The sequence below is a fragment of the Pipistrellus hanaki genome, assembly GCF_964339955.1.
Source record: "Pipistrellus hanaki genome assembly, chromosome: 16".
Classification (NCBI taxonomy): Eukaryota; Metazoa; Chordata; class Mammalia; order Chiroptera; family Vespertilionidae; genus Pipistrellus; species Pipistrellus hanaki.
The window spans coordinates 36,457,057-36,482,359 of record NC_140518.1 but is presented as its reverse complement, the minus strand read 5'-3'; the positions used below and the strand labels follow the sequence as shown (position 1 = coordinate 36,482,359).

The 25,303-nt window shown below is 47.9% G+C and overlaps 2 protein-coding genes across 2 annotated transcripts; both read right to left on the bottom strand.

Moving 5' to 3' along the window:
• Nucleotides 1-11: 11 nt before the first annotated feature.
• On the bottom strand, nt 12-4,627 carry C1QBP (complement C1q binding protein). Its single transcript, XM_084863312.1, has 6 exons — nt 4,295-4,627; nt 3,222-3,372; nt 2,022-2,112; nt 737-832; nt 531-653; nt 12-398 (listed from the first exon to the last, which is right to left on the bottom strand). The coding sequence occupies exons 1-6, from the start codon at nt 4,524-4,526 to the stop codon at nt 249-251; spliced, it is 843 nt and encodes a 280-aa protein (XP_084719438.1). The 5' UTR covers nt 4,527-4,627; the 3' UTR covers nt 12-248.
• Nucleotides 4,628-7,467: 2,840 nt separating this feature from the next.
• Nucleotides 7,468-22,980, bottom strand: DHX33 (DEAH-box helicase 33). Its single transcript, XM_084863265.1, has 12 exons — nt 22,556-22,980; nt 19,220-19,380; nt 18,428-18,655; nt 18,065-18,235; nt 15,508-15,693; nt 14,408-14,519; nt 13,161-13,320; nt 12,915-13,003; nt 12,356-12,483; nt 11,767-11,970; nt 9,725-9,811; nt 7,468-8,108 (listed from the first exon to the last, which is right to left on the bottom strand). Exons 1-12 carry the CDS (start codon nt 22,836-22,838, stop codon nt 7,800-7,802), a joined length of 2,118 nt encoding a protein of 705 aa, XP_084719391.1. The 5' UTR covers nt 22,839-22,980; the 3' UTR covers nt 7,468-7,799.
• Nucleotides 22,981-25,303: the final 2,323 nt, after the last annotated feature.

Genomic DNA, 25,303 nt, shown 5'->3' with positions numbered 1-25,303 from the left:
GACAAATCACCTTAGAGATAAATCAATTTTTTATTGTCCATCATTATGTTATACAAAACGCTAGAAGTAAAAGGTTTGTAAAGAAACAAATGAATAGTAAATAAGAGGGCAACAAATAATTTAAATCTGAATCATTTTCCATGATAGTAGGGCGAAAACCATTTTAAAATACATGTTTGGCTTCAGAGGAGGTTTTGTTCGCTGGCACAGCCGGCCATAAAATCCGGGTATTCAGTGTCCTGTCTGTTCTACTGGCTCTTGACAAAACCTTTGAGGTCTTCCAGAAAAGTAATGTACTCCTGGTGCTCCAGGGCTGTGCTGAGCTCCACCAGCTCGTCCGCAAAAGTGTTGTCCACCCCCCGGTCCGCAAGGAAATCCATGAGGTGGTCATACAAGGCCTACGAGGAGAAACGCCGTCAAAAAGGCAGAACGCCTTCACCCGTGACACTTGATTAAAATGCTTTTTTGTCTCCTTGGATCAGGACCTCCCTCCTAAGGCCCAAGAGCACCCCGCCTCATCGAGCACTCACCCAGTCCAGGGAGTCCGTGTTGAGTGTGTAGTTCGTGTCCTTCCACTCAGACTCTCCGGTGGACTGAAAGCTCACTTCCCGGATGGAGAAGATGTCACTCTCGCCCTCTTCTTCCTGTCCAACCTGAGGGGGCAGACAGCAGTTGGGGAACGGAAGGGCTTTCCAAGACAAGCCAGGCTCCCGCACAGAAAGGGGACCCTTCGTACCTCATCTTCCGGGTAGTGACAGTCCAGCACCAGCGCCTTCTTGCCTCCGCTCTTTATAACCTCAACCACGAAGTTGGGAGTGGACGTCAGTTCAGGCTGGGGAGACAAGGATAAGCGCGTGCCCTTGTGGGTTGCCTGGACCAAAGGTCTGATGATTCAGGGGGGCTGGAGGCCACCGCTGTCAGGATATTACCCAGCCATTTTCTAAGTCTGGGCTACAGTGTTGCTAACAAGGGCCGGGAATCTTTAGCAGAGTATGAAAGCCACGTGCCAGCTCCTTTAGGAAACTGGGTTGAAGTCCTCCTATTGGTCCTTTCTAAAGTTAAAGACTGTTTTCGAGGGCAGATCATCTTATATTCAGTAGTGTTTCCCTGCTGTGAGCACCTACTTGTTTAAATAACATACTAGGTTTAGAATGAGGAAATTTGAATTCCAGATTGAGCTATGTGCCAGTTAACTTAGATCTAGACTATTCCTAATCTTCCTAGACCGGTTTCCATCCCTAAATTGCAATGGTGGCACAAAGCCCTAAGATCTCTTTCCAGCTGACTCTGTTTCAGGATCCTCCTTCGGCCCAGGGCCAAGGCCAGTGCATTTGGCTGACTGGCCACCCGAATGTCTGAATAATCACAGCAACTCTCCTTTGACGGTGAGCCATCCAGTGTCAGAGATGCCAGTGGCCGTCCCCAGGAAGCTGGTTAGGTCTTGAGACAGTACTGTTACCTGCTTAGTCAGAAGGCCGGGGACTCTGCCCTCATACCAAATGGTTTCGTGCACAGACACACTGCTGCTTAGAAGGTTTGAAGCCTGGGCACCATCCAGGTCCAACCAAGAGGGCCAGCAACCTCAGGAAAGACCTGATGCTCAACCTCCAAGGTCCCCGGCGTTACCACCTTAGTTCAGTGGCTGGTTTTTGTCACCAGCCTTAGACATGTTTGAATATTCCTCACATATAAACACTCCAAACGATAATCTCCAACATCAGAGATCTTCCCTTCACGGAGGGGTAGACAGTTCCAATTCCTTTCTATCAGGAGAACAAAGACCAAGCTCTTAAGCCTAAGCCTGCAGAGGGTAATTTACCCAGCACCTGGGAAACGGGCCACACTCCTGGTGCTAACGCTGGCCCGAAATGGCCGCTCTACAAGTCAGGTCCCAAGGACGGCTGTCCTCTGCCTTCTCTTTCCCCTTTTGCATCACAGGGATCAAAACAAAAAAAAAACAGTGCTCCTCCAAGCCCCATGTCCAAACTGAGGCAAAGGCCGGTACAGTGCTACAAGCTTACCTCCTGCTCTTCAACCTTCTGCCCCTGGGACTCCTCCTCCCCGTCAAACGTCGGTGGGATGCTGTTGTTAATGTTGAAAGTGACTGTGATCCTAGGAAGTTAAAAGAACACACAAGACAGGGTACAGTTTTAACTGAGTGTGAAGTAAGCACCGAGTCCTGCTACAGTTTAAAATGCTTGTTGAAACAATGTCTCTATCCCAGCCGGCTTTACATTGTAATTATTACAACCTTCCAAAAAACCCTGCTGCCTACATCCCACCCCAGGTGGATTCAGCAGGTGTAAAATGTGCCTACTACGTGCCAGCTGCTGAAAATCCAACTAACAGGCCCCAGTTTCTCTCAGCCAAGCCAGGACCCCAAGGCTCACTGCCAGCATCCGTCCACTGGTTATCTCATGGCCACAGCCAGTGGTCACTGCTCACCGTGGGCTTTCCAGGGGGAAAGTGAGCAGGTAAGCAGCTGATGGGATGGATTAGATGCTCCTTTAAAAGCTTTTTTTTCCATCAGAAAACCTGCCCGCCCCTCAAAGGTAAGAAGGAGCACTGGAGAGTAGGATCAGCTAAGGATTGAGAGCAGCCCTGCCCCCCCAGAAGGCTGCAATACAGACCCAGGCTTCAGAATGCTTGTGGGGAGCTATAATCACAAAGGAGGCCAGGAGCACCGCCTAATGACAACTTTAAGGCTCAAAAGAACCCTCACTGGACAACTGACCAAAGTTTGAGTTGAAATTAAGTGATTGAGATCTGGCACTAGCACTGCGGGCTGTGCTACTCCAGCAAGCCCGATCGGCACAGGGCACTCCACAACTGTGCCCTCTGGAGGCGGCGCTGACTGGCTGCTTTGCCAGGAAGCCACTTTCCCATAGGAACAATGGTTTCGGTTCAGCCACAAAGCCTGTCCAGTCTGCAACAGTGCTGACCAAGTGGAGCTCCTGGGCACGGAAATGCAACAACAGCCGCCAAATGGCTATAACTCACTCCAGGCAAATGGTTTAGGTGGGTTACAGAGTTACCTTCCCCCTCCCCGCCGCCCACCCAGCCCACAGGAAACCTGTGTGCAGTGAAGGAACTCCCTGGAACTTGGGAAGTTACCCAGATGAACCCACCGCACTCGGCAGGTATCAGAGACCTGCCTTGACAGGACAGATTCTGAGGGCCATGGCTTGAGGCCCTGGAGCCCACAGGCTCCCAGGACTTACTTCTCTCCAGCAACGTTCCGGGACAATTTGGCTTCTGTCCCATTCACTTCCAGATCCCAACCTCCAGACATCTTAGGGAGGGACTTATGCTTCTGTATCTTCTTCTCCTCCTTAATTTCATCGCTCAGAAATTCAACAAAAGCTTTGTCCCCTGCAATGAAAATCCATGTTACAGAAAGGTGTGACTCAGTGGTTGAGTGCTGACCTATAAACCAGGAGGTCACGGTTCAATTCCAGGTCAGGGCACATGCAGGGTTTCGGACTGGATCCCCAGTGAGGCGCTTACAGGAGGCAGCCGATCAATGATATTCCCTCTCCCTTCCTCTCTGAAATCAATAAAAACATTTAAAAATTAAGAAAAAAGAACAACCCATCAGTCCAAAGTCACCCAGGTTACTCTAGTCAGAAATCTGGATTTAAGACTTTTATAATCCTTCTCTGGGGCTTTGTCCAACTCAGATCCACTAAGCCTAAGTGTCCTTATCGGTATAAATGCCATAATACAATCAGTGGGAAGCCGAGCTTGACTCTGGAAAAGTGATTTGCAACAATGGATATAACCACTTTCACACGAAGCAAACGAGTTCTCATTTACCTTCTTCCTCTTGCTACTTTCTTTTTTAATCCTCACCGGAGGACATGCTTCCATTGATTTCAGAAAGAAACATCAATGAATAGACTACCTTACACACCCGGCCAAGGAATCCATCCGCAACCTGGGTATGTGCCCTGACCGAGAATCGAACATCGCTTTGTAGACCCTGCAACCCACGGAGCCACATGGGCCAGGCTAACCCCGCCACTTTCTACCACGACCTTGGGCCTTCCCGAAATCACGTTTTTGAGAGACTAAAGAAAAAGCCAGATTAACTGCATGGCCCAACCCCAAATGAAACGCGTGAAGGATGGGGAAAGGGAAACGGGACCAGATCACACGTGCGTGTCCTCCTCTGGTTGCCCATAGCTGGGAGCACGCCCGAGAGGCTCGGCGTGGCCCGCCCGTGGCCCGCATCTTCCCGCCCGGCCCCGCTCCCCATCCGGAATCGGCCCCGCAGGCCCGGGGCAGAGCTCACCTTCGGTGTGCAGCCCGCCACAGCCGCAGCCGCAGCCGCAGGGCCCGCGAGGCTGCAGGAGGCTCGGCCGCCGCTCCGACCCCGCGCGCACGCCGAGGAGCCCGAAGGGTCGGATGCTGGGCCGGGGCGCGAGCTGCAGCAGCGGCCGCAGCGGGGCGGACGGCGCGGCGGCGCGGAGACCCGCGGCGGCTGAACCCAGCGCTCGGGGCACGCAGCGCAGCAAAGGAATCATCGTGGAGGCGACCGCGGCAGCTGCAGAGGAAGACACGTGAGGATGAGGACGACCTGAGCCCAGGAACCCACGAGCTCACCGCCGGAAGTCCCGCCCCGCCCCGCCCAGGAAAGCGCTTCCGCACCGGAGCGTAGCAGGTCAAATCACCGTGGGCAGGAGCGCGCCCTCTGCTGGGATCCTCCAGCGGCGCAGCTTCCCCGCGTCAAGTCCGTTAACTGAAATTTTTTTTTTGCTGGCCTGAGTGTGGTGTACAAGGCTTTCTGTTTAATTTGCCAGCATCACTTCTCTCCAGTGGCTACTTACACTCCAAATGTCCATCTACTGTCTCAAAGCACACCAGGGTGTCGTTCAGTGGGTCACGGGTTCGATTCCTGGTCAAAGGTACAGGTACTTGGGTTGCAGGTTAACATCCCCAGCTCCAGTTGGGGAGCATGCAGGAGGCAGCCAATCAATGATTCTCTCTCTTCCTCTCTGAAGTTGATAGAAATATATTTTTAAAATAAATAAAAACGGATGGAAAAATATCGGGTGAGGATAACAATAAAAGCATACCAGGCTTTCTGTTACTATGTGGAATTTGTGGACTGTACTCTTGCCACTCTCAATAAACCTAAAGACCAGCCTAAAGACTTAAGGTCATCTCCCTTAAGAAGCCTTCCTGAAACCTCCTCCTCTCTCCCATGAAACAGATAGGAAATCATGACTGTGCACCTCTTCCCCCCACAACACACATTTCATTCTTCTCTCCGGAGAAATATCCTGGCACTGCTGGTTTGCCTCCCCTCAGCCTATCTATCAGTCCCTTATTCCTGAAGAGCAGGATCCCCAGTTAATTCCTGCAACCTCTCCTCACCATTCCCTCCAAGCTGGCTCCCAGGTTCTGATAGGACATTATTTTTCTAAGGGCACAAAGCTGTGGCTTACATCAGATTTAGGTTAAGAACTGATGTTCCTACCTTATCAGACACAGAATACATATGTATCAGGTACCAAGAAAGTAAGCCTTTCCCAATTCGTGGCAAAGATAAGATAAATACTTAATATATTCTAAACAGCATTCTGTAAATAAGGAAAAAAGAGACCCAAGAAAGCCACACACATCATGTACAAAATTCATTTTTAATTAATTTGATTGTCATGTGCAAATTTGAGCATTAAATACAAGAACAGATGTTTCTGTAGAGCTATGTCTATTTGAATGAAACCAGATTCTCTAAGTACTCCATAAACTGAACCAACTTGATCTGTCTGTGTTTTTCCCTCTGCAAATTACGTTCTGAACAAATAAAATATAATTGAATCTTGCTTCCCCGGACAGGTGCAGTGTGCCCTGACATGCTCACGGAATGGTATCTTAGATGCCCGGCCACAGTTCCAAGCAGTTCTTGGTGCTGGATTAAATGGATTTAAATAAAAGTTTTACCCACAGAGCAAAAACTCGTCTCCATTCTGGCATCTCTTTACAATCAGCAGAGATGCAACATTAAGTAAGGTTTTTAACAAGGACCAGGTGTCGGGAGAGAACTTTACAGCTTTCCCTGTAATGGGATTTGCGTTGCTCGGATGTTCCACGTGCCAGTAGCAGCATGTGATCTGCTTGGAGTGCATCTATTCACATGAAGCTGCTCATGCGAGCTGGTGATTCACCCAGACATGGATTGCAGATAGGAAAAGAGGTTTTACCAATTGAAAAAGAGTAGCTCAAGATCACATTTCAACATCACTGTGAAACATTTAACTTTCTTAAGTTTAAAATGTACCATCCCCTGCAGCTCAATATAAATAAGCATTTACTTCTTTGTAGGAACATGTGGAGTCAGAATGGGCTTTCCAATCTGATGTAATCCCTGAGCAGCTAAGTTAAAAATTAACTTTTTAAAAAGCCCAATAAAAAACTACGGTATTAAAGGCCTACCGGAATGTTACAGTGATAAACCTATTTCTGTACAGACACATTAAAGCTACTTAGAAGCTAACTATCCCTTATTCCTGCTCAGAAAAGAATACACATTTTCCAGAAACTCTTAAGGTACTTCAGTTGGACACCATTATTCTAAGAGCGAGAATTTGTGGAGGGACATGATATATCGCCCAGCTTTTTTTTTTTTTTTTTTTTTTTAACCAACATGAATTTTTTTAAATTAAAAATACATTTTCTCTTTCCAAGTCTGGCTAAACATCCTAGGCCTCTATTAAATAAATAAGAAAAATACACTTTAAAAACCTTCTGAAAAACTTTCCAGAAAGTTAGCAACAGTAAAAATAAGTCAATCTGAGGAAGAGCCTGCTAGAAGTCTTAAGTATTCAATAAAATAGGGCAGCAATTTCCAACCGGTGTGCTGCAAGAATTTTTAAAACATGCAATACCTGACTATTTAGTCAGGGGAACCGACCTTTTTTCCCTTAGATAAAAAAAAGAAAAAAGAAAAAAGACAACAGGTTGTGGGCTTGACCCCCAGTGTGGGGCGTGCAGGAGGCAACTGATCAATGATTCGCTATCATCATTGATGTTTCTATCTCATTCTCCCTCTCTGAAATAAATAAAAATATATTAAGAAAACCCAAAAAACTCTGTACAGCTCTGGCTGGGTTTCTCAGTGGTTAGTGTACTGACCGCAGACCGAAGGGTTCGATTCCGGTCAAGGGTGCATGCCTCGGTTGCAGGCTTGCTCCCTGACCTGGCTGGGTGTGTGCGGGAGGGAACCAATCAATGTGTCTCTCTCACATTGATGTTTCTGTCTGACACCCCCCCCCCCCCCCCCCACTCTCTCTGAAGATCAGTGGGAAATGTATCCTTGGGTGAGGATTAAAAAAATACTCTGTACAGATAGACATTAAAACAGATCCACGACAACAGCTCTGTGCCCTCCCACAGTCCCCTTCTAGAAAGTCCCTTAGTCTCGAGAACTGGGGAGCTTGTGGTACTCAATTCACATGATGCAAAAAGCAGGAAGATGAAGCCAACAATTCATTGTTCATCTTTCATTTTCTCTAAACCTCATGATCCTGTAAGGATGATTGCTCCCTTTGGCATGTAAGAAACGGGGGCTCTGAAGTTAACTATGTCACCCCAAGCCACCCAGCAAGGACCTAAAGACAATTTTGATGTTTCAAAGGTATAAATAGTATCTACCCGTCTGCGCGACTCATTCAGCTTCCGTAGTTTAAAGGAAGACAGGTGTGAGCTCCAGGAAGCCGGGCCGTTCTGGCGGGTTAAAACCCGCCGCCTCTCTGGGCACCGAGGGAAGCGGCTGTGCCCCGCCGGGCCGGGGCTCAGCTCCTGGCGGCCCTGAGCTTCCGGCGGAAGTACTCGGGGGCGGCCTCGTACAGCCACTCGGCGTCCACCACGCAGAGGTCGCGCATGTAGCACTTGTTGGTGTGCAGCAGCTCGGTGTACACCACGCAGGCCGGCTTGCAGTGGAAAAGGACGGACGAGGGGTGGATGGCCACCGGCTGGTGCGTGTCCGTGGTGGCGTAGGTGCCGTCCGGCTGCAGCTCGGCGGTGCTCATGAAGAGGCTGTGAGCCAGGCAGCGGCGGACCGTCTCCATGTCTCCCCGGGACGACGTGATGGGCATGGACATCTGTTTCAGGAGGAAGAGAGATTGGAGAAGACCCCGCACATACACTGCTCAGCACTGCATAGCGTTTGGAATGCCTGCCCCTAACATGCAGCCCACCCTGCAAGCCTAACGGCCTGGAAGTTGCCATTTGTTAACAAATGCAGAAAGTTTCAAAGTCTCCCATATATCACTATTTTCTGCATTGTATCAACTTGTAAAAATTATGCACTACTTATGTAATCTGAAAATAAATATATTCCTACTAAAATATCTTACCATTGGTTCTAATAACATTGGAAAATACTTTTGCAGTTTATAGAAGTTGAATATAAATTATATCAATACGTACAATGTAACTAAGTATACAAAAAACATTTAACAGGACTATGAGAAAACAGAACAAAATGGTAAGAGATGGAATTGTGGAAAATTTTTACTTTCTTTCTTATTTAAAACCTAGAGGTCCAGTGCACGAAATTCGTGCATGGGAGGGGTGGTGGTGTCCCTCAGCCCAGCCTGCACCCTTTCCAAACTGAGACATCCCTCTCACAATCCAGGACTGCTGGCTCCCAACTGCTTGCCTGCCTGCCTTCCTGCCTTCCTGATTGCCCCAACTGCTTCTGCCTGCCAGCCTGATCACCCCCTAACCACTATCATGCCAGCCTGATTGATGTCTAACTGCTCCCCTGCCAGCCTGTTTGCCCCCAACTTCCCTCCTCTGCCGGCCTGGCCACCCTTAACTGACCTCCCCTGCAGGCTTGATGAACCCCAACTGTCCTCCCTTGCAGGCCTGGTGCCTCCCAACTGCCCTCCCCTGCTGGCCATCTTGTGGTGACCATCTTGTGTCCACATGGGGGCAGCTATCTTGATCTTGTGTGTGTTGGAGTGATGGTCAATCTGCATATTACTCTTTTATTAGATAGGTTAGAGGCCTAGTGCATGGGTAGGGGCCGGCTGGTTTGCCCTGAAAGGTGTCCCAGATCAGGGTGGGGGTTCCCTTGGGGCATGGGATGGCCTGGGCAAGGGATCTATGGTGGTTTGCAGGCCAGCCACATCCCCCAGCGGCCCAAGCGGAGGCCCTGGTATCTGGAATTTACTTACCTTCTACAATTGAAACTTTTTCTTTTTCAATGACACACGAAGACAGTCAATGGCGATGTCTACGACAGCACATGGGCACTTTCTCTGCTCAACCACAAGAGAGGCTCGCAAAACTAATCCCACCTCTGAGCCTGAGCGGAGCCAAGCCTTCTGCTTGCTCCATGGCTGCCGCCATTTCTGTTTAGATTTGTTAACCTTCTATAATTGAAACTTTGTAGCCTTGAGTGGAGGCCTAGGCCGGCTAGAGCAGGCGGAAAGGTTGGCTTTTTCCATTGCCACAGAAACCCAAACCTCTCTGTGGCCGCAGTCATCTTGGTTGGGGTTAATTTGCATACTCGCTCTGATTGGGTAGTGGGGATGGCTTGTGGGTGTAGTGGAGTTATACTTAATTTGCATATTATTCTTTTATTAGGTAGGATTTTCATACAATAAAGAGTTTCTTTTGTAATCACTAGCTATAAGCAATTAAAATTTGTTTTTACCTAGAAAAAAGTGAAAGCTTAGTCCCTCAAAGAACAAGTAGGAAGAAAGAATACCTTTACACAGATATCCCTCAGCTGGGCTCTGACTTCAGCTACTAGCATCATATTCTTGCTGTTGACAAAATTCTCTTTGCACCAATCCTGAACAGGAGAAAAAGAGATATCTTAATCCTCTCATTTCTATAATGAAAATAATATAATTTTTAGAACATAGTTGAATTTAGTGGGAAAACGTTAGCTGCCCAAAATATAGAAAAATATCTTTATATCAAAAAGCATAAACCATAAAAAATATTAAACAAAAGTAAAACAAAAAAATTATTTTATGTCAAGTCACTATGAAAAATGCTACAGACTGAGATGTTTGCATCACTACACCCAATAAAGGTAAGTATCTCTAGAATATATTAAAAAACAAACAGCCCTAGTTGGTTTGGCTCCGTGGATAGAGCATCAGCCTGAGGACTGAAGGGACTCAGGTTCAATTCCAGTCAAGGGCACATGCCCGGGTTGTGGTCTCGATCCCCAGTAGGGGGCGAGCAGAAGGCAGTCAATCAATGATTCTCTCTCATCAATGATGTTTCTCTCTCTTCCTCTCTGAAATAAATAAAAATATATTAAAGACAAAAAACCAACAGCCCTGGCCAGTTGCTCAGTGGTTAGAGCATTGGCCCGGGGATATAGGGTCCCGGTTCAATTTCCGGTCAAGGGCATGTACCTTGATTGCAAGTTTAATCACTGGCCCTGGTTTGTTGCACATATAGGAGGTAACCAATCGATGTGTCTCTCTCACATGGATGTTTTTAAAAACAAACAAACAAATAAACAAACAAAAAATACAGCCCCAGGCCAGGTAGTGCAGTTGGTCAGAGCATTGTTCCGATATGCCAAGGTTATGGGTTTGATTCCTGGTCAGAGCACATACCGTATAAGAATCAACCCATGAATGCATAAATGAGTGAAACAAACTGATGTTGCTCTCTAAAATCACTAAATAAAAACATTTTTTTTAAAAAAAGAACCTCCTATAAATTAGTAAGAAAAAAGACCAACAGTCCAGTAGAAAACAGACTAAGGCTATGGACAGACAACTCAGTTTTAACAGAAATGACTTGCAAACAATAAACTTATACAATATAAGGATTCTCAGTCTCATGCGGAATTAAGACAAAGTAACTGAAACAGCTGAGATACTATTTCTAATCCATCGACTTGGTAAAAACGAGTCATTTTAACTAAGCCTTGGAGATGATGGTGGAGAAGGAAGCTCGTACGTCACTAGGGGGAGTTAGAGGGGCTGGCAGCTTTGGGGAGCCGCGTGCTCGCCCGGGGAAGCTGGGTCAGCTGCCAAGACCAGCAGGTGCACTTCTGAGTGTGGAGCCCAGAGAAACATCCTGCTGCACAGAGGGTCACAGCAGCGCTGCTCGGGAAACAAGCTCAAACATCTGCAGCATCTCATGTTCAGATGTGAAGTGAGGGTATGCTGCCACCCATGGAGCACACGCCACCCTCAGGACAGAGGGCTCCCAGGCAGGAGGGACCAGGGATGGGAGAGTGCAGGCCTCTGCTGCATAAAATCTACAGCGTTGTATGTCCTTAAACATGAATTGAGACAAACAGAGCAATATGTTCACAACTGCTAAAAGTGGGCACTTTTTTTTTTTTTTTTTTTTTAAGAAATGACTGCATTGAAATGCAGAGCAAGTTAAGCACAAACACCAAGGCACAATTACTGATTTTACTGATAAATAAAACAATATATTGCCGTTTTCCATCTTGGTCTGAAGAACTGAAATATCATACAAGCAAAAACTACTATGGAGAAAGTCAGGGGCAGGTAGGGAAAACCCATTTTGTAGCTAAGAAACTGGTCACTAACTACTGAAGTCATTTGTCCACATTAAATACGAGTTAAACACAGTGGAGCAAAAGGCAGAAATCGCCTTTCTTCCCTGGTACTGTCCCTGTGCAAGATCTTTCTGAAATGATATCAGACCTTCCTTTTGTGGCTCTTTAGGTAAAGCTTCAGCGAAGAAAGGAAGGACGACATTCCCAGAAAGAGGCAGCACGGGAGAAGAGGAACGAGCAGAGCGCACCTTGTTCCCGCCCAGGCTTTTGAAGGTCCGGTAGATGTTGAGCAGGGTGACGTGGTCGCCCTCGCTGGATATGAACTTCTTGCGGACGGCCTGCACTTCATCCCGCCGGGAGGGCGGGTTCTGGAGGACGCTGTCCACGGACAGCAGGGAGACGGCGGTCAGGATCTCCTCCGTGCAGTGGAACTTGGGGGACAGGAGGATGGTCTGCAAGTCAACGTTAAAAACTGCATTAACCAAAATTCTTCCCGGCTCTGAACACAGTATTCCCGTATATTTTGTAGTTCCCCTTCTAAGGAGTTAAAGGGCAGGCGTTTCTAAAACCATGACTGTGTGTTAATGTTATTTGACTTGTTTGCAGAACAAATGACTCTTTCCTGAAGGATTCCACATTCCTTGTGGGTAGGGCTCTTGATTTAAAATGAGTTCTAAGCCGACGTAGAACGTAAGTCAGTGTTGGACACAAGTAGGAGTGGACAATTATTTAGGAGAAAAGTGAAGGTTAATCTAGAAGCACTAGATTCAGAAGTCTACTTTGGAATGGCTAACCTGTAATGTACAGAAAGGGGGCTGAAGAGAGGGCATCATTTACTTTGGCAAATTTGGGCTCTAAGGGAAACGCTGCCATCTTCCTTCCGAGCGGAGTCAGGGTGAGCTGCTCATCCTTGTGCTCAAGGGCACCTAACAGCTCCAGCTGGGCGATGGCCGCCTGGACGTGATCTGAAAAACAGACACAGAAAAGGAGCCGAAGACCCAAAAAGGAAGTTGAAACTAATTCAGTACTTCTGATAACTTCACAACTGATCACACCACAGCAGAGATCACACCACCACTGTCCCCAGGACACATTGTCAAAGCTGTTAATGCCACCACTTCTTCAGTTCAATTCCCTTTTAGTTATTATTATTTTTTTTTTTGTTAATCCTCACTCAAGGACATTTTCCCACTGCTTTGTAGAGAAAGTGGGAGGGAGGGTAGAGACAGACAGAAAGAAACATCAAAGTGAGAGACACACATCCCACATTGCTTCCCGCACACAGCTAGGGATTGACCAGACTAAACCAAAGGAGACCTCTAAAATTCGTTTTTGAGAGTCCATTTGCTGTCATTTGTCTACTTGTAATCTTCCACTCCACTGAAGGTCCACTCACCTGGAGACGGTTTGGACATGAAGTCGAAGGTGAGCACGTTGGGGACTTTCATGGCCAGGAGCTGCAGCATCACGCTCGCCAGGTTACACCTGTGCAGAGAGAGACGTGCGCTGTTCACTCCCCCTGACCCTCCAGCCGGCCAGTCAGAACCAACCCTGAGGCCTCAGTGAGGACTGCGGCTCCGGGGAGCCTGAGCAAGCAGGGAGGGAGGTGTGGGCAGATGGAGGGGTGCGGCATCTCGCCCACCTTTGGATCTCTGGCACGGTCATCTTCTCAAACTTCTCAAACTCATCCTCTGTGTAGAGCCGGTAGCAGACGCCGCTGTCCTCTCTGCCGGCGCGTCCGGTGCGTTGCCACGCCTGCGTCTTTGACACCCGCTGCACAGCCAGCACCTCCAGGCCACTGTCTGGAGGGAGAGTGGCCACGTCAGTGTCTGCCCCTCCTTCACATAAACTGCGTCTACAGTGCGGACAAAGGAGCACTCCTCAGAGAGCCAGTGATCCTTTCTGCACTACCGAGTCAGGAAAACTCAAGGCTAAAGCAGAAAGCACAAAACCAGACTGTTCTGCAGTGAAATGAGGCCTGCTACTGGACACTGTGAAATCTGTTATTAAAACATCAGAAAGCGCCGAAACCGGTTTGGCTCAGTGGATAGAGCATCAGCCTGTGGACTGAAAGGTCCTGGGTTCGATTCTGGTCGGGGGCATGTACTTTGGTTGCGGGCACATCCCCAGTGGGGGTGTGCAAGAGGCAGCTGATCGATGATTCTCTCATCGATGTTTCTATCTGTATCCCTCTCTCTTCCTCTCTGTAAAAAATCAATAAAATATATTTAAAAAAAAAAAAAAACCATCAGAAAGCCTGGCTGGCGTGGCTCAATGGCTGACCTAAGAAGCTACACTCTGTGCCAGGCACTGAGGACCGAGCCCTGTCGCATGTTCTCGCTGAGACACACAAGTGAAAGGCAGCACTCAGTGAATTTCAATTAAATATCCGGGCGTGGTAATTTCAGCTGCCTCCAATCCTCTGTAGAATAAAACAAGGTATACAACAGACACAAAGAAAAATGACTGAAGGAACTCCCCACTGAGCATACATTTCAGGAATAGTTAGTGCCTTACCCAGCCTAGGGAACTCTGGGAATCCTGGAACTTGACCCCGCCAAGCTCAAAGTTCCGATGAGAGCCTGTGATGTGGTGTCAGGCTCTCGCTGGCTCTTGCGCCATCATCACCCACCTCTGACAGGGTCTCAGACATCTGTTCCCCAGTTTGTCAAACCTCGCCTTCTCTTTCTACCCTGCCTTCTCGTCTCACATACCTGTCTCAGGCCCACTTTCGGGACCCGCCCCTGCCCTCTCACTTTTGGGGCCTGCCACCCAAATCTCAGGTAGTTACAAACATGAAATGCTCATTGGGGAAAACTTGGGACCACAGGAAGCTCAGTGGATGCTCACTACGCACAGGAGAGACAGTCATCAGCTACAAGTTCTCACCAGGGTTATACTTCTTTGCTTTAACCATGCCCGTGTCAACTACATATTTTATTCCTGTAATGGTTATGGAGGTTTCAGCGATGTTGGTTGAAATGATCACTTTGCGGTAGCCCTAAAAGGAAGAAGAAAACCAGAAAGCCGTATGACACACATATGATTCGGAAGTTTTAAAACAGTCCTCACCATTAATTTCCAGAAAAGATGACTTTGTTACTAATGACAGTTATCCATGTTGATGGTGGGCCATTAAACTGGGTGGGTGAGAGGGGAGGAGATGTAGCGGCACAGGCACAAGATTCAGAAGCAGGTGGGTGTGGGCTGGAACCCTGGCACTGCCAGTTACCTACTGTGTGCCCCTGGAGCAGTTACTTCCCTTCTCTGGGCCTTGATGCTTATTAAATGGGATCATAACCCACCTTGCCAGTTCCCGAGAGGATGAGAGGCAGTGTGTGTAGCATGTCAGCACAGAGCCTGGCACAGCATGGGCACCCAGCAAATGCTATTATGGACCAACGCGGCTTGTGTTGGACCACGGAGGACTCACTCATTTACCTTTCAGCTTCGCCTTTGCCCTCTCCCTCATCTCCTGACAACTGTTTCCCTGTTCTCTCTCCCTCTCTCTCCCTCTCTCTCCCTCTCCCTCTCCCTCTCCCTCTCTCTCTCTCTCTCTCTCTCTATATATATATATATATATATATTTTTTTTTTAATATACTTTATTGATTTTTTACAGAGAGGATGGGAGAAGGTTAGAGAGTTAGAAACATCGATCAGCTGCCTCCTGCACACTCCCCAACGGGTATGTGCCTGCAACCAAGGTACATGCCCTTGACCGGAATCGAACCTGGGACCCTTGAGTCTGCAGGCTGACACTCTATTCACTGAGCCAAACCAGCTAGAGCTGTTTCCCTGTTCTTACCTTGAGAGAGCTGAAGCTGTAGCTATGTGTTATATTCCTACAGCTTTTCAGCTATTGTCTCTAGTGCCTGAGCATCCCGCCCCATACACCTTATCTGGAGCCTGGTGACAGGCATACCTACAGACCCGCTGGAGGATCCACGTGCGCCCCCGGGATGGGGCTGGCGGAGGGGGTGCACTCACCTTGGGCGCCGCCTGGAAGACGCGGAGCTGCTGGGCATAGGGCAGGGAGGCGTACAGAGGCAGGACCAGCATGGAGGGGCAGCCGTCCGGGAGGTGCTTTGCAATGTCGCGGCAGGTCTTGCTCATGGCTTCGATTTCCTCCTGGCCAGTGAGGAACACCAGGATGTCCTGCGAGGAAGGGGCTTCCTGCACAAGAGTGAGAGTGGGATCTTCAGGCTTTAACAGAAGCTCTTCCCCTTGTAAAGGGAACAGCCAGTTAACAGCTTATCCACCTGATCTTTGAAGTCTGCTCAGGTATACTTGTAAAGTACTTGATAACTAAAAAAATGTTTAATAACATGTGAGAATGTAAATACATAAATACATGCAATTTTTGCCCAGTGTTTTTAAAATATATTTTTATTGATTTGAGAGAGAGAAAGAGAGAGAGAGAGAGAGAGAGAAACATCAATGATAAGAAAGAATCAATGATTGGCTGCCTACTGCATGCCCCCTACTAGGAGTAGGGCCCCTAACCCAGGCATGTATCCTAACCAGGAATCAAACCACGACATCCTGGTTCATAGATTGACACTCAACCACTGAGCCACACTGGCCGGACTAGCCAGTATTAACAGGACAAATGTTCAGAGGGACACAAAGACAGGATAAAATCTAAAACAGTCCAAACTTCATCAGTGGGAAGACTCATCAAGGCCACACGTATCTGAATGCACCTGCAGCTGCCACTCCTGTAAAAGCCTCACCTCAGGTTGGCTTTTGGGAGTTAAACAAGGCAGACTGACCTTCTTCTCCAAGTACTATCAAGATGATAGTAAAGGTATAAGCCCAGAAAGACAAACACAATGGGACAAAAGAAAAGATTAGAAAGATGGAAGAGATAAGGGAGGGGAGTGCATGACCGGGCTGGGCAGAGGACCTCCCGGGCTGGGGGCCTGCTAAAGGGAATAGTGACAAGGGATGCACCCATTTCCCCAGGGAAGCCGGAGAGGCTCAGGACTTGGTGCAACACAGAGGTGGGCTGTGGGAGGAAATCCGGGATTGGCTCAAAGTCTGAGTACAGTGTGGTTACCCCCCCCAGGTCTCCTCCTCCCCCCGATGCAGCCAGGAGGCTGGGCTGTAATGGGATTCAACACGGGAGGATGACAAAGGGAAGAGCCGGGACAGCTACACAGAGGCCCAGGAGAGCAGCATAAAGGACTCTGGGAAAAGCAGACTATGTTTAAACACATAACAAATATTCATGATTGGCATATGAGACTTTGGACCACTTGGGAAAAAATTAGCCATACATAGAAAACTTATACAACTGTGTGTACATGGAATGAGGCATTGAGATGGTGTACTGTTAGCAATGTAGGAACATAAAATTGTAAATATGACACTACATTTAAAACACACTGTGTTATTTTTAGCCATGAATCTTTCCTCTCCAGATGAGGTGGAACTATCATCTTAGCTACTTGAACTGGATAGAATTTTTACCTTTCACTTGAGAAAACTAAGGTTTAAGAACAAATATAAACTTTACATGTCCACACAGTTTGTAAGTAGCAGAGCAAGTAATAAAATATAGATCTAACTTTAAATAAATAAATAAATAAATATATAAATAAATATATAAATACATTGTGATATAACTATGTTGAGAGGATGAAGAAGAGAAGCAAGAGGTAGAGAAGGGATTTTTCTAAATCCTCAACTACCATGGTAAAAAGTTAACATAATATCAGTAAGTCAACAAATAGCAATATAAGCAGGTTATTTTAGAAATATGAAAGTAATATTCAGGGGAAACAGCTAAAAAATTAAAAGTGGTTACTCTTAAGTGCAGGATCTGGGATGGGGAAGTAACAGTAGCTTTTTTGTGAGTCTTTTAAAATTAACTACTTAAGTCTTTAACTTCAAACTGCACACACATCACTTCAAAAAATTAATTTGAAAAAGTCTGCCTCTAGATTTTTTTCAGGAAGCAAATGGGAAGGTAAAAACAGTCAATTTTATACACATTAAACAAAAATGAGATGATTGTTTAATACAATGAGAAGAGATTTGAAATGTTTCTCTAACGAAGTTTTTTTTTTTTTTTTTAAACTCTAAACTGGGTTAATATCAACATTTTCTTAATATGAGGCAGAAAATACCATAAAGCATCACATGCAACAAAGGAGGCAGTGTGAGAAAAGATACTGGTCAGAGTTAAATTATTTTTAGAGAAAATAAGACAGACAGAGAGAGGGGGGGGGGGGGGGAGAGAGGGAGAGAATAGTAAATAAATTCCTGACTCATCTGATGAGAGGAACATCAGTTTGTTGTTAATCCCATACTTATGCATTCATTGGTTGCTCCTTGTATGTGCCCTGACCTGAGGGGTCAAACCTGAAACCTTGGCAAATCGGGATAACACTCTAACCAACTCAGCTGCCTGGCCAGGGCCAAATTCCTGATTCATCTAATGACACAGCTCACCAAGTCGTTTCATTCAGTATCCGAGACTGAGTGCCCTATCCACTGAGAGGGAAACCAGACCTTTCAGGACTCGGCCGCCACCCCATACCTGGTGGATCTGGAAGACTGAGACAAGGGCGGCATGCAAGTAGTCCTGCTGAGGCTGTTTGGTGTAAAAGATCTGGATCGGATGCTGCCGACCCTCCAGGTAGAGGACAGGAGCGCCATTGAAATACTGAGAGAACAGGTCCACATCCATCGTAGCTGACATCACGATCACCTGGGGGCGAGATGGAAGAGGAAGATGGGAACAAACGTGGCCACAGCCTTTCTTTGTCCCTCCCAAGCTCTAAAAGCAGGTATGAAACCCGCCACTCCCCCGGCGGTGAACTCGGTCCCGGTTCTGAGGCAGACGGCCAAGGCGAACGCGGGGGAAGAAGTGCGGCCTCCTCCGAGAGCGCGCTGCACCTACTTTGAGAGGCAGCTTCCCCAGCTCCTTCCGCCTCTTCTGGGCAGCTTTCACCACGCCGAAGAGCACGTCAGTGTGGATGGTCCGCTCGTGGGCTTCGTCCAAGATGACACAGCTGTACTTCCGGAGCAAGGAGTCCGAAATCGCTTCCCGCAGAAGCATGCCATCTGTCAGGAACTTGATCCTGGTGTCTTCCGAGGTGACATCATCGAAGCGCACTGTATAGCCAACCTGTGCAGAGAGGTCATTCATTCACCAAATGCACACTGACCGCCCGCTAGGTAACCAGCACCGGGCCAGGCACTTGTGCTTCCACAGCGAACAAGACCAGTGCTGACCTGCCCTGCTCCCCCGGCCGCAGGCAGCCTGGCGGCTGACACGGACAGTGGACATGTACCTTTAACTGCAATTATAATTAGCACTAGAGGCCCGGTGCATGAAAATTCATGCTCTGCAGGGGGATCCCTCAGCCGGGCCTGCCCCCTCTCACAGTCCGGGAGCCCTCAGGGGCGGGAGGCGACCTGGCGATCAGGGGAAGGCAATGCACCATCACACCTCTGCTGCTGCCACTGAGCCACACCAGTGGCTGAGCATCGACCTATGAACCAGGAGGTCACGGTTCAATTGCAGGTTTGATCCCCAGCGTGGGGCATGCAGGAGGCAGTTGATCAATGATTCTCTTTCTCTCTCCCTCTCTGAAATCAATAAAAATAATTAAGAAATTTTAAAAAGTCTTGTTCAGAAAAATAAAAGGCAAGGGAGGGAGAAATTTTTGTAAAGAAGCAAATTAGGTACCAGCTTCCCGAGTTCAGTTCTCTTCTCATCTGAGACTCTAGTAGCAAGAGAGATGGCCGCCACTCGCCGAGGCTGGGTCACAGCAATGATGCCCTGGCGGCCAACGCCCCCTTCATAGAGGTACTGAGGGAGCTGAGTGGTCTTCCCAGAGCCGGTTTCCCCTGGAAAGAAAAAAGTCTCATTAAACAAATTTCACCAACCTAATGTATCAAAGTCGGAAGAGAAAGATAAAAGGTAATGTTCCCGGTCAGGGCACATGCCCAGGTTGCAGGCTCCATCCTCAGTGTGGGACATGCAGGAGGCAGCCGATCAATGATTCTCTCACATAATTGATGTCCCTATCTCTCTCTCCCTCTCCTTTCCTCTCTGAAATCAATAAAAATAATTTTTTTTAAAAATACTCTAGCCGAAACCGGTTTGGCTCAGTGGATAGAGCGTTGGTCTCCGGACTGAAGGGTCCCAGGTTCCATTCCGGTCAAGGGCATGTACCTTGGTTGAGGGCACATCCCTGGTGGGGGTTGTGCAGGAGGCAGCTGGTTGATGTTTCTCTCTCATTGATGTTTTTAGCTCTCTATTCCTCTCCCTTCCTCTCTGTAAAAAATCAATAAAACATATTTTTTAAAAATACTCTAAATTCTGATAAAGCCACAGGAAACTGGGTACTCACAAATACTGCTGGTGGTGTTAACTGGAATTGCTTCTCAGAAGGCCACATTATATCAGAAAAATCTTTAAAAAGCTTATACCCTTTGACCCAAAACTCCGCTTACAGAAACTGATTCTGAGGAAAAGTTAAAGATGTACATAAAAATATGGCTTCAAAGATGTTTTATTCAACTTTGTTCACGAAAGCAAAAAAACTGGAATATAAATGTTCAACAAATAGCATAGTGAAACACAAAATGAAATACAACTATAATATAAAAATGTACTTCTCAAAAGAGTAAGTGAAATGTATATATTCTGACAGGTAGGGACATGCACTCATATACGGCAGCCGTAACGGACGCCTCACCGTTCACTAGGGCTGCCTTTGTCCGCACTGTCAGGAGCTGCCTGCTCTCAGGACGCCTGCCTGGCACACGCCACAGGATGAGCCAGACCCAACTCGCCCCCCACCGACCAGCTGCCTCTTGCACCCCCCCCACCGGGGATGTGTCCGCAACCAATGTACACGCCCCTGACCGGAATCGAACCTGGGACCTTTCAGTCCGCAGACTGATGCTCTACCACTGAGCCAAACCGGTTCTGGCTGTCTGCAAGTTTAAATGTTTCTACCTCCTCCGTCCCCAGAAGGTTCAAGAGGGCAGAGAATGTCTGCCTGTCTCTTCCATGTACGTAAGCATCCTGCATGCAGTAAGTTTTTAACGTCACTTTTTCCCTCATGTTTCCCACTTAGAACAAAGAACTGTCAACCCGTGCATCTTTCCTCTCTTTGCAACAACTCTCTAATCCTCACATTTCTATAGTCCCGTTATTGTCCCATTTTCTCCCCTCGGCCTGCCCATCCTTCCTGACCTATGACCTAGCCAAGATCATGGACTAAGAATGTGATTATTCTGCAATCCTGCTGAACCCATCAGGGAAAACCTCAAACTTGGATTCATGTCTCCCTGTCCATCTCTTGTGCTCCTGCACCAACTGAGCATTGAAAAGCAAAATAACCAACTGTGCGGACGGAGCCCTGAGTTTGCAGTGGGGCCAAATGCACCTGGACACCAGCACTATCACTGACCCTTTTCTTAAATATATTTCTTCATTTATTTCATAGAGGAAGGGAGGAGAGAGAGAGAAACATCAATGATGAGAGAGAATCGTTGATCGGCTGCCTCCTGCATGCCCCCTATTGGAGATCGAGCCCCCAACCCAGGCATATGCCTTGGCCAGAATTGAACCTGAGATCCTTCAGTCCACAGGCTGATGCTCTATTCACTGAGCCTAGCTTTTCTTGTTTTTGCATCCTGTCCTCTGTCCTCATCCTCCCTAAGGGCCCACTCAAGGCCCTGAGACTCGCATTCTCAGCAGAGTTCCTGTGCCTATTTCATAGAAATAGAAACCTCAAAGGTGACCTCCCTCTCCCTCCCCCTGGAAGCTTTTCTGTAGTCACACCCATGCTCACCTCCTTTCTCCAGGCCTGAAGCCTCTTGGACATCTTTCATTGTACTGAAGGCCAATTCTGCTTCTAGCTCCTGTTGTCAAATGCCCCCTCCCCTTCCCATTAACCCCCGGGGCCCAGCTCTGTTAGTACCGGCTTTCCATCTTCAGCCTCCCTCTCTCTCTGAGTTCTTCTGCTCAGCCTATTAATACAGACTTGAAAGTTCCTCTCAGCCCGTCTTTTTTTCTCAAAAGAGAGGCCAGCGCCCATTGCTTTCATTCCATCACCTCCTACTTACTCCTTAGTGCAATGACTAATCAGCTCCTACCCCACAACTTGTCTGAAATAGCGCGCAGTGGGTCCACAATCAATACACATCCAGGGGCATTTTGGGGGCCCACATATTATTGGACCTCATTGCTGCATCTGTTCATGCCCCCTCCTCTTTGTTAATCCACATCATATATCAATATATAATCTCCAGTGATTTTTAGAGAGTGGAAGGGAGGGGAAAGACAGAGACAGAAACAGCTATGTGAGAGACGCATGGATAGTTGCCTCCCGCAGGCGCCCCTGGTGGGGATCCAGCCTGCAACCGAGGTACATGCCCTTGACCAGAATCCAGCCCCCGAGACCCTTCAGTCAGCGGCCGATGCTATTAACACAGAGCAAACCGGCCAGGGCTTCCCGCTTCTTATCCCTCTATTCCTTTAACTGTAGGTAGCCTCTTCTGGGTCTCCTTCCACTGTTTGGAGGCTCATCCTCTCGGTCCTTCAGAAGCTCCTTGGACTTAAACGTCGGGGATCAAAGCCCCTTGTAATGGGTCCCCAATTCACAACTCTGCCTTTCGTGCACCGGAAACTGCTACTCCCCGCCAGACCCACCGGACTGTTTCTCGCCTCCACTCGCCTCTCACGAAGCTGTCCCCCTTGGGGACCACCTCCCCCCAGTCTGGCTCAGATGCACCCTTCAAACTGCCCAGAGTCCCCGGGGCCCCTCCACCTGTCCACTCGGAAGGTGACGGTCTTTGCATAACAACTCGGTCACTCCCCCCGCGCTGTGAGCACCCCCGGGGCAGGGCTGTCAGACTCCCCCGAGGCCCCTCTCCCGGCCTGGCACCGAAAAGGCGGTTAAGTTTGCGCCAGAGACAAACCGAAGAGGATGAGAGGCACCTAAGAAAGCCTGTGCTCGCAGCGCCAGGAACGGAGAACAAGGAAGGACTTGGCCGCGCGGCCGCTCACCGATGAGGATGGCGCTGTCCAGGGTTCGGAGCTGGGCCAGCAGCTGCCCCCGCGCCTGGAAGATGGGCAGACTCCGGCGCTGCAGCTCCACGGCCTCGGGGTAGGGGCTGGTCGAGGGCTGGGCCAGGGGCGGCTGCCGCCGCCGGCTTCCTCCGCCTCCTCCTCCTCCTCCGCCGCCGCCGCCGCCCGCACTCAGCATTACCACTCGCCTCCCGTCGTGGCTCGGAGGCCCAAGGCCCGGCCGGAATCTCTTAGGCGGCGGGAAGCCCGCCTCCTCGGGCATGTCGGGAGGGCGCAGAGGCCGCAGGAGCGAGGGCCCGCAGCTCGCAGCTCCCGGGGCCAGCACGCGCCGCCCCTTCCAGCCACGTGCTAGCCACTCCCGGCGACCGAGGGAGACCGCACCGCCGCCTTTCGCCTTTAGGACGGGGACTGCAACTCCCAGCATGCACTGGGAGCTTGGGAAGGCTTTCACTTCCTGGGGGCGAGGAGAGCGGCATCCGTGGTACAACAAGAAAAGGGTCCGGAGCGACCACAGCGAAAGACGGGGTGTAAGGTTCCTCGGGACCTTAACCTTCCCTGGCTAGTAAAGCGGTCTTCCAGCTTTATTGTACTGGTAATACTACCGTAATTCTAGTAAACGTGCGTTTCCCCTTCTCCTCTCACAATAATACTCGCTTTTCAAGGAAAGTGCTTAATTTTATTTTTAATATATCTTATTGATTTTTTACAGAGAGGAAGAGAGAGGGATAGAGTCAGAAACATTGATTAGAGAGAACCATCGATCAGCTGCCTCTTGCACACCCTCTACTGGGGATGTGCCCACAACCAAGGTACATGCCCCTGACCTGAATCGAACCTGGGACCTTTCAGTCCGCAGGCCGGCGCTCTATCTACTGAGCCAAACCGGTTTGGCGAAAGTGCTTAATTTTAAAAAAATCAATGAGGAACGCAAACATTTGCAATCACTTAATCCTCTAAGCAATTTAATACTATTAGTCCCCAATTTACAGACAAGAAACTGAGCCTCCGAGATTAAAGTCATTCAGATGTAAAAGAAAAAAAAAAAATCAGAATGTTGAAAAGGATACTCGTGCATTATTTATTTTCTAGTAATTCTGTATTCTACTCAGAAAATGACTATCCCAAATGGAGTGGCCTGTTCCTGTAATACAAGCAGGGAAAGAGGGAGTTCAATGAACTAAAATTGTATTTCCCCTCCTTTTCTCCAAATATTCCTGCCAGACTTTGAAGTGCTCTACAGTGCTTGCCAACACCCATCACACGAACACCAATCAATGAAGATTCAGAATTGAGGCAAGAGAAAGTAGTTTCCATTTGTCCATCACCTCCTAAATTCAAAACTCTTAGACGATTTTCTAATTCACACAGAAAGACTGGAAAGCAGTCCATTTGCTCTGTATACATGAAATTACATAAAAAGAATCATCATAAGCTTCAACCCACATGAAGGATTTCAGGCATCCTCTTAAGTTCATATCCATGACACTTATATTTGTAAACCTGTTAAAAATTCCCCTTTTCCCTTCCTCTAGATCTGAGGCAATTTTCCTTTAGTTGTGACAGTATAGTGACCAGGGATTACTGTAAAAGTACATGTTGAACTAACAGCAAATATGTGTTTAAGAATTGACAAAATTTCACTTCTTGCCTTTAAAAACTTAGAAAGACAACCCAAAACTAAAAAGGAAGGTAAAATACCAAATAGAACTGCTGTAAAAAAAATACCACAGATTAGGTAGTTTACAAACAGAAAATTATTGCTCAGTTCTGGAGGTTGGATTCCAAGATCAAGGTGCCAGATCCCGGGGCCAGCACGGGATGCCTTTGGTTGAGGGCCCTCTCCCTGTTTCATTGCTGCTTCTTTCTTGTATCTTCGGGTGAAGGAAGGGGGTACGGATCTCTGGAGCTTTTACATAAGGCATTAATCTCATTAATGAAGAATCTACCTCACGATTTAAGTACCTCCCAAAGGCCCCCACCTCTTAATTCTATCACATCGGGGATTAGGATTTCAACCTATGAATTTGGGGTGGAGGCACAAAGATTCAAACCATAACTAATAACTGAATGTTAACTCAAATTATGGACCTTGAGTATGTAAAAGATCTCAGTCCTTTTTCCCAGTGTGCTTTCCCGAGTAAGCTAATGAAGGAGACATGTGCTCCACATGATTATGCATGATTTACTCTTCATAGAGGACATTCCCTGACTCTAGAAGCAGCCACTAGCGACCTCTGGGCAACAGCTGCCATGCAGGCTGGATATTGCCAGACCTCCATTCTTTTCAAGGAGAGTAAAAAAATGAATATTTTCATGTGAACTCTGTCCATTTTATTTTTAATATGTTTTTATCACCCTAGCCATTTCGCTCAGTGATTAGAGCATTGGCCCATGGACTGAAGGGTTCCAGGCTCAATCTGGGTAAAGGGCACATACCTTGGTTGCAGGCTCGATCCCTGTCCCTAATCAGGCTGTGTGGGAGGCAACCAATAGATGGGTCTCTCTCCATCAATGCTTCTATTTCTGTCTTTTCCCCCTCCCTTCCACTGTCTCTAAAAATCAATGGAAAAATAACCTTGGGTGGCAATTTAAAAATAAGAGAAATGTAAAATGTATTTATATGAGAGAGAGGAAGGTCAAGGGAGAGAAACATCTATCAGCTGCCCCATACTGAAAATCAGGACCGCAATCTGGACATATGAACTGTGACCAGCTGATTCATAGGTC

Coding starts and splice junctions, on each gene's coding strand:
- C1QBP (XM_084863312.1), bottom strand. CDS start 4,526: ATGATTCCTTTGCTGCGCTGCGTGCCCCGAGCGCTGGGTTCAGCCGCC. Junction 833..2,021: donor AGAAGGTTGAAGAGCAGGAG/GTAAGCTTGTAG, acceptor TTGTCTCCCCAG/CCTGAACTGACGTCCACTCC. Junction 399..530: donor ACACGGACTCCCTGGACTGG/GTGAGTGCTCGA, acceptor TTCTCCTCGTAG/GCCTTGTATGACCACCTCAT.
- DHX33 (XM_084863265.1), bottom strand. CDS start 22,838: ATGCCCGAGGAGGCGGGCTTCCCGCCGCCTAAGAGATTCCGGCCGGGC. Junction 14,520..15,507: donor TCTTCCAGGCGGCGCCCAAG/GTGAGTGCACCC, acceptor TCTTCCTTTTAG/GGCTACCGCAAAGTGATCAT. Junction 13,004..13,160: donor ACCGTGCCAGAGATCCAAAG/GTGGGCGAGATG, acceptor CTCTCTGCACAG/GTGTAACCTGGCGAGCGTGA.